The sequence below is a fragment of the Acyrthosiphon pisum genome, chromosome A2 (assembly GCF_005508785.2).
Source record: "Acyrthosiphon pisum isolate AL4f chromosome A2, pea_aphid_22Mar2018_4r6ur, whole genome shotgun sequence".
NCBI classification, from domain to species: Eukaryota; Metazoa; Arthropoda; class Insecta; order Hemiptera; family Aphididae; genus Acyrthosiphon; species Acyrthosiphon pisum.
Window position 1 is genome coordinate 86,699,980 of NC_042495.1, and position 8,975 is coordinate 86,708,954.

Below are 8,975 nucleotides of genomic sequence, written 5' to 3' on the forward strand. Positions count from 1 at the left end.
GGGGGACATTCCCCCTTGGAAAAAAAAAAATTACCGTGGAAAAGCTGGCTGTGAACATACAAATATATACTACTAAAGTTAGGTAATCGATTTTGACTTGCTGCTAGACACTCCAACACGGTTTTCGACTTTACACTTTTTACATAAGAAGAAGCACCGGACATGCAACGACACATACTACTCTATCCGCCGCAGGCGGATTGCTAATTTTTTTTCCTCTTAGACAGGTGATGACTGACTTGCTAGACACTCTAACATGCAGGTTTTCGAATTAAAATTTTTTTACACATACAAAAAAGCACCGGATATACGCTGGGGGATGGTACCATTGAATTGTCGATTTTCATGAGCCATGGCAGATTTCTAGACACTGAAACTGGAATTTTAAACTTTCCTGCCTTACAAACGAGACCACCATAGAGCCAGGCCTTATCAGAAATTCTTATCATAAAATCTCCTTCTATATAAGTGTGGCATATATAATTCGACTGTGTCTATACAAAATCAGTATTCACTTACAACTAACACGGGGGGCCCGGGGGTCTAACTATGTTTTCCGTTCTTCAGTTACCTACGCTACCAACGTGGTCGGCAATCCACCGTAGGTGGATTGCATACCTGGTGATATACGCTTCTCATTATGTCTGCGATTCGATTGCCTATCTATGTGATTTGATGACTGATAGCTAGATAATCGAATACACCAATCGACTCTACACTTTTTAACAACACAGGAGATCGTATCCAGCCTATCCATTTACAACGTTTGTGACGGATTGCTAGACGCTCTAACTTTTAAACATTCCCGTAAAAACGTCAAGCCTTATCTCCAATCCATATCACTAATCCTTATCACAAATCCTACATTTTCGTCTTACAACTTTACTGTCGTGACTTTTATAATTCCAACGACATTGTCTCCAAAATCGGTATCCACTTTCAGCGAGTCCAATGGGCCCCGAGTTACACTTAGAGCTAGTTATATTATAAATTATAAAATAGTCCACTAGAAGTGCTAGTGCCCGGGGTCCGATTTAAATCCAATGCCGTCTTATCATAGCTCGTTGGGCAACCATACTATCTTAAATCGTGATATAAAGTCTAAATATTTCTTTAAATATAAAGAAATAAAGTCTCCTCGCATATTATAGATTTAATTCAAACTTGAATTGGGTATTCAATATTTATCACGGTTTTCGATTATTATTAAATATTATAATTAATAAATCTATAATAAATTTAATCATACTAGTCAATCCTAGTCTATTCTATAAAAATTATTAGTATTTATTAGTGGTATAATCGGATATTTACCATATTATATTTTATCCGTGATCGTGGTATTCGTATTTTTATCATGACATATTCTTATCATCTCGCTGTATTCATTATGCGCCGATACCCCAGTTCTTAAATTTTAAACAGCTGTTTTTCCATCGTATCGTTATTGACCTTACCAAAATGTCTAATATCATTTCACCCGTACACCATTATTTGCATCGTCCATCATCGTTCCTGTGACAATTGGGGTTCATTCGTCCATTATTTAAGTCAAGGCGCGGGCAAAAAATTAACTACCAACAATGTTGTCCAGATTAGCTCTACGTTCAGGTAAATATTCTTTACATTACATATTCAAATGGTTTTGTTTAAGATGTGGTTTTTACAGAACTGTTCCGAGTAGCACCACTATGTGCTAATGTCGTGCGCACCACCCAAACCAAACCGGCAGTCACTAGCACTAATGAATCAATCATTGTACCGGGATTCCCAAAACCTAATGGCTTACCTCAACCAAATCCATTTGACGGTCCTGAACGTGATCTGGTGAACTTTCCCAGAATGGTGAGGTTAGAAGAACCAGCTAAAACTAGGTATTTGTTCGTGCCCGAAGAGTGGTTTGAAGTATTTTACAAAAAGACTGGAGTCACAGGTAATGATAAAACGTTACCCCATTAGATGTTGTACATCTTTTCTATAGTATTTTCCTTGTTGTGCATATCACACTAATCAAATAAAATTATTATATCAACATCTCATTTCATATTATTAATATCTAAAGCTGAATTTTGTATAATATGAAAACATTTTTTATTTTTTTAGAGTTCGTAAATCTAGCAGTAATGCCAGCATTACTAGATTGTTATGTTACATGAGATTTCCTATTTAAACTAAATTTTTATTGGATAATATGTAATAAAGTAGTTTTTTTTTTTATGGCGCTATATCCGGGAGTAGGAGTAAAGCTTAGTTTGGACGCCTATTTGGCTGAATTTCTATTTGGGCACCCGTAAGTTTCTGCCATGCCCGGTTGGGGAACAGAGAGCGATGCCGCCCGTAGCCGAGATTCGAATCAGCAACGGTGCGAGTTACAACCGACGCCATAGTCTGCTCGGCCACTCTGTCCCCCATTAAAGTAGTTAAGAAAATAGCTTTCACTTAAGAGGATGTCATAACCACAAATATTGAAAATGTATGTTATTAGCTTTAATATTTTATCTATTATCCAACTTCTAGGTGAGAACATAAACTTGTTTGACTGATGGAATTTTACGATATTTAAATTTTAAGCGAATTATGAACATTGTTTAACTGTATTATTTTATTATTTTACATGCATTTTACATGCATATTATTATTTATTATCATAAATCTAAATTAAATATTAATACCTAATATGGATTTTTAATTATTCCATACTTATACAACATGATGATTTATTGTATGACAATATAACATAGTAATGAACCTAATGGCAAACATATATTATTAGGGTAGTTAAACCGTTAAGGTATATCAAGTGTTCTACGATAAAAGAATCATACTGTTTACCATAATAGTTAAAAATATTATGTTATTATAAATATTCTAAAAGATATCATTAAATATACATTTTTCTGTGTTTTAAAACTATTTATTTTTTAATATTTTTTATGTAAATTGTACTATAACTTCACGAAAAAAAAATTGTTCTCTAGGTCCATACGTTCTTGCTGCTGGTATCACGACCTATGTACTAAGTAAAGAAATATGGGTTGTTGAACACGAGTTCCCCTATGTATTAGCTACAATTGGTTTATTTTATGTTGGATGGAAGAAATTCGGAGCATCTTTAGCTGGTTTCCTTGATAAAGAAATTGATGTATGTATTTATTGTAATTATTTTTAGTAAATTCTTGAAAGTTAATAACTAACTAAATATATCTTATTTTATTTAGGAATATGAAGCATCTTGCAATGCTAGTCGTAAAGGTGAAATTGATGGTTTAACAGAAAGCATTGAAAACCAAAAAAAAGAAGTATGGAGAACTGAAGCTCAAAAACATGTAATTCAAGCTAAGCGGGAAAATGTAGCTATTCAGTTGGAAGCTATTTACCGTGAACGAGCTCTTCAAGCCTACAACCAGGTATTATATTTAATAGTAAAAAAATATTATATTAGTATCTATAATATTTTATTTATTTAAAGGTAAAAAGGCGTTTGGATTATCAGTTAGACTTGGCAAACCTGACACGTACTGTGCAACAGAGACATATGGTTAACTGGATCATTGAAAATGTTCTGAAATCTTTAACAAATGAACAAGAAAAGCAAAGTTTCAAAAAATGCATGGTAGATTTACAAGCATTAGCTGCAAAAGCATAAATGTAAATTCATTTAGTGTCATTTTTTAGAATATTGTTTAATGGTAAATAATTAAACTCCAAACATATTTACATTCTTCAATATAAAACTCCTTTAACGGTAGATTTCATGATATTCATATGAAATAATAAAACAATTATAATTTTTGTAAATGGTATTATTATTATACACAATAGTTAAATTGATAATATTTGTATATTCTAATTATTACACTAAACTCAAAAAAATGTTACACAGTTATTAAAAAAATAAATTAAATTTTACCATTACAGAATACATTTATTCGTGATATTTATAACTTATTTTATACAATCTTAGACATAATATAAATTAACCATTCTACTCCGTTAAAAAGTGTATATATATGTTGTTATAGTAGACTGGGATGTGCCAAATTTTATCTAAATTGAGTCCATAATGTTACTTATAAAATTAATTTAATTTTAACAACCTGGGATTAAATGTGACAACATTTTCTATGTTTAGACCATAGATTATTAAATGTTACTTATTAAACTTAACTGAATTTTAATTTAACAATGGACAAATTAAGTTATCCAAACAAAATTGAAAATGTTCCAATTAGCTCGAATTTACTCTTCCAGCCTTTGAAATATGTAATAATTAAATCTACAAATTATATTAAATTTTACTCATCAACTTAAAATTGCAAAAACTTTCTACAAACACTTCCATTTCAAGTTATCCAACCACCACAATCCTCTTAGATCCATTGATTGCATCCCAGGAACCCAGAAGACATCGAAAACACAAATGGTATTATGACCATAGGCGCAATTTTAACTTTTGACTGGGGGGGGGGGGGGGCTGATTATATTATAGGCAAGCAGATCATTGCAATATGGCATATTAAAATTGTATGTCCTAGAAGCCCCCAATTTGCGCCTATGATTGTGACCTTCAAAAACACTAAAATTGACACCCAACATTATTAAGTACCTATACTGTATCGTTTCATCAATAAAGAGTGAAGACTTCCAACTATTTAGTTGTGTTTATTGTAAGAAAGAAATTTACAATAGCCGTTTAATATAATATTATACATAATAAACTAATAAAAATGTTTGTCTAATTTTTACGAAGTAACAACGAATATACCCATTATATTACATTTTATAATTATGCCTGACTGAATTTTAACATATTATAAGGTGTAACAGGACTATAATATTGGACAATGTTTCTGTGTATAACTATGATGGACAAAAAGTCCTTTTGAAACGTTTGCTATTCTTTAAAATGCTAGGTAAAGGGGTTTTAAATTTAAAACAATTAGTAAGACTCATCATACCTAATATTAGTTCTATACTCTTTTCAGAATAAAAACGCACCAGGCGGCCACGGTTAAAACCGGTTTTTCTACGCAAATATGGTGCGTTCTTGTTCTGAAAAGAGTATAGACCGAAAATTTAAAAATTGGCATTCCATCTAAATATTATGTATTCTTTTTTACTTAGACTTGAAGTTCCTTTTAGGTTTGGTCCCATTTATCATTGGTTTCTGGGACCTCACAAACAAGCAGAATGGCATATTTAAGTTCTGTAAATATAATATTCAAATGGACTGAATACAACAAAATTTAAATATATTAACATGATTCATGATCCACAACTTATTTGCAATTTAAACATGCATATTACTGGTAGAGAGTATAATATTAATGCTCGGTGGTCCTGTAATAGTATGTACAGTTTAGTAAATTATTAAATTACATATTTTTCTGGTTTAAAAAATGTGAAAAGTGGGTAATCGCCAGTGGCGGATTGTGCCACCGGAAAGCCGGGAAGTTTCCCGGTCATGACTATACGGGCCTATCATCCTAAAACTGATTTTTATAATTTATTTTATACTTAAATTTGTTCTTTTTTATTTTTAAAAATATTAGTTTTTGATAAAAATATTATTTGCATTATTATCTATGAGTAAACACTAATAAGATAACTCTAGTTAATTTCACGGGTTATTTATTTATTCATGGTATTATCTTGGTAGCTTTATATACTGAAATACAACCCGCCGAAGCAAAGCAATGCAGACCGATTTCGGAACTATTTTCAATCACACTAATTCATAAAGTGAATACCTTTAGTTAAAGAAGTAATATTGTAATAATTTATAATATAATGTTTTATTTTTTCGTTCAATAAGAAATGCTAAACCATTGCATATATATTAAACTAGGTACCTACTCAGGCTACCTAATAATTTCTAAATAAAAATAAGTACTGAATTATTTTAACTGTTATAGAGTGATGAATGTGATACTACTTTTTATAATGCTGATGTTAATGATGACAAAAATATTGCTATGGTTGAAGATGTTAAAAAAAATAATTTGTTAGATATTTCTTTTAATTATTTTCAAAAACCTATGCCATCTAGTATCAATGATTATTATTTTTTAATTTTACTACATTTCCACTAAATTGTTTGCATTAATGGTGTTTTGGGCCGGTGAAATGAAATTCTCCCGGGACGGTTAAAATTCAGAATCCGCCACTGGTAATCGCTGTACAGTGTGTATGCAACTGAACGGTGTATTTTGTCATTGAGACATTGAGTAGGTCACTGTAGTAATGCCAGTTATGGAGTGTTGAATTCTAATTAAATGGTAAAATATCAATACGTCATGACAAAAGCTTTTTTTGTCATGTCTGACCATGATTACCTATTTACCTACGAATAACTGTACTTTGGGGGTGGTCGGTGACTGGAGACCACTATTATCTTGAATCGTGCTAAAGACCATAGATAAGTATAATATGCTAAAGACTGCAAATATTAGGTTAGTTTTATCTGTTGTTCTATGGTTTTATTCTCAGACAAGGTAATAGGTATTCAATAAAATTTAGTATACGTATTAATATTTAATATACGTCTTCTACAACAACTAAAAGTATTAATTGAAGAAAGGTAGGAATTTAGAATATCCAAATGATAAAGAGCCTTATCATTGGTTCAACAAAAGTACAACGCGGCGCCATCTGTGCGTGAATATGAAGTCTACTCATAAATATTTAAATGTACATTGAGAACCGAATTAAATTGCGATTTTTATTAATTTGTTAATTTAATATGTCATTTAAGTATCATCATAGAAGTTACGAATTCTGTACTTCGATCCCTGGGTTTTGCTGATAAAATACAAGCCTGAAACCTTAGATCATAAATCCACTATAGTTATATTATAATCTACTAGCTCTAAGTGAAACTCGGGGACCGTTGGACTCGCTGAGAGTGGGTACCGATTTTGGAGACAATGTCGTTGGAATTATAATAGTCACGACAGTAAAATTGTAAAACGAAAACAAGGTGTATTGATAAGGTGTCGTCACTTGTTTGAAAACTTGATTGAAAATTTTACCACAGACAGTCGTCACCACCGGGAGCGCTGTATGTCCTAAAGAGGCCGAAAACGAACGCTTTTGTACACCAAAGCCATAGAAAATTGAAAATATATTATGATATAAGGAATAAAATTAAAAATTTTTCATTGTATAATTACTTTTTTGATCTAAATTATTTGTATGCATGTATTTAAATAATTTCTTTTTATCAAATACAGTCATTAATATTATTAAATATTGTCATTTTTAAATTTCCTACCTATTCCAAAAAAATATATGAAAAATGTAAAAGTTACCTATTGGTAATTCACTAAATTATCATACATAATTATTTCAGAATGTTATAATTAACAAATAATAATTCATAATTACATGGACATGAAAAGGGAGGGCCAGAGGGGACTTAGACCACTCTGAGCCATCTTAAGGCCTCTCTAAGATAATATGTACATAATTTTAACACTACATATTTTAATATATAGCCAAACTTTATTATAATATATTATACCTATAATTTATGAGATAAAAAATGTGCTATAAACAATTATTAAATATACTCAGACTCAAGGAATCTACTGGAAAAATGTTAGTAATTTAGTATTTATAATATTACCTATGAGCTATCCAAAATTCAAATGCTTATATTTGTAATACCTTTTGTCCTTTTTATAAGCATTTATTACTTGGTTGTACCTATATAATATTATTATATTATATTAACAGAGATCCTGAGGATACCAAAATCATAGGCATGCCCAGACTTTTTTCGCAGGGTATGCCGGTATTTTTAAACATATTTAGCTCAATACAAAAAATAACTCCCCAAGAACTCTTAATATGTAGGTACAAATAATTTGCCATAAAATGCGAAAAGAAATTAGCATGCATTTTATTTAGCTAATTTATTGGTTTTAGATATTTTAATTTGAAAAGTATGTACCAGTGACGAATTCTCCAGGCATGCTCAGCATGCACCGCATGCTTAACAATTAAAACGTAATTAATAAAAAGGTGAGTAAGTGGACGTCGCTCTGCTGTACAGTAGATTACAAGTGGGTCATTGTATAATGGATGGTATTAAATTTGAATTAAATGATATAATATCACTGTATAAGAAAAACGATTCTGAGCGGAGACGGTTTGTCAGTCTAGGTATAAGACATAATATTATATATGGTATTAAAAAAAATTGACATATAATAGGTACCTACCTATAATAAATTCCAAATTAATCATATCACAATATCTATTAGGTACTTATAACGCGTTATACATCAACAACAAACCATGATACTATCAAAATAGTATAATACTTTAGAAGTTTCAAGTATACCCACGAATAATATTATACAATCACAACAAAATAACTAAAATAGTTTTCAATAAGTAATTTCGTCCAAATTTGAATTTAAAATGACTATAAAAATAAACTGTGTAAATGTATTTTTTAGATTTTTTAGTAACAGAATAAATTACTTACGTGGAATCTTGTCCTAAATTTTCAATTCTTAGATACAAAAGTTGAACATTTTATAAATTTTTAACTACAAAATAATTATTCAAATTAAAATTTGATACATTTTGTCAAAATTCGATCTTTAAATGCTTATAAAAAAAAATTGTGCCTATGTATTTTTAATATTTTTCAACTGATATTGTAACAATATATCAGGAGCTTTGTATTAAATTTATACACTTTTTGGCCCAACAGATAAAACTTTATTGATATATATAGAAAAAAAAAACTAAAAAAATTGAAAACTGACCATGTCCGTAAACAGCTCAAAAAGAGTCAAATTATTTTCAAAATTTTATCGTATATAAAAATGCTAATATAAAAATTTAGTGAAATTTTTAAGTATCTACAATCATTCGTTTTTTAATTACAATAAAATAAGAAAATCGTCACATGAGAAATCGAGCGAATATCAAATGTTGTAAAAATATGAATTTCAAACGCT

At 30.2% G+C, this 8,975-nt stretch overlaps 1 protein-coding gene across 2 annotated transcripts; it reads left to right on the forward strand.

Moving 5' to 3' along the window:
• Nucleotides 1-1,373: 1,373 nt before the first annotated feature.
• On the forward strand, nucleotides 1,374-3,924 carry LOC100158834 (ATP synthase subunit b, mitochondrial-like). 2 transcript variants are annotated; one of them, NM_001161905.2, is made up of 5 exons: nucleotides 1,374-1,611; nucleotides 1,670-1,933; nucleotides 2,979-3,142; nucleotides 3,219-3,407; nucleotides 3,470-3,924. In NM_001161905.2, the coding sequence occupies exons 1-5, from the start codon at nucleotides 1,584-1,586 to the stop codon at nucleotides 3,644-3,646; spliced, it is 822 nt and encodes a 273-aa protein (NP_001155377.1). In that variant the 5' UTR covers nucleotides 1,374-1,583; the 3' UTR covers nucleotides 3,647-3,924. The 2 variants fall into 2 exon arrangements, with proteins under 2 accessions (NP_001155377.1, XP_008178676.1); XM_008180454.3 differs by having other exon boundaries at nucleotides 1,462-1,611; nucleotides 1,655-1,933; nucleotides 3,470-3,922.
• Nucleotides 3,925-8,975: the final 5,051 nt, after the last annotated feature.

Coding starts and splice junctions, on each gene's coding strand:
- LOC100158834 (XM_008180454.3), top strand. CDS start 1,584: ATGTTGTCCAGATTAGCTCTACGTTCAG. Junction 3,143..3,218: donor TCCTTGATAAAGAAATTGAT/GTATGTATTTAT, acceptor TATTTTATTTAG/GAATATGAAGCATCTTGCAA. Junction 3,408..3,469: donor CTCTTCAAGCCTACAACCAG/GTATTATATTTA, acceptor ATTTATTTAAAG/GTAAAAAGGCGTTTGGATTA.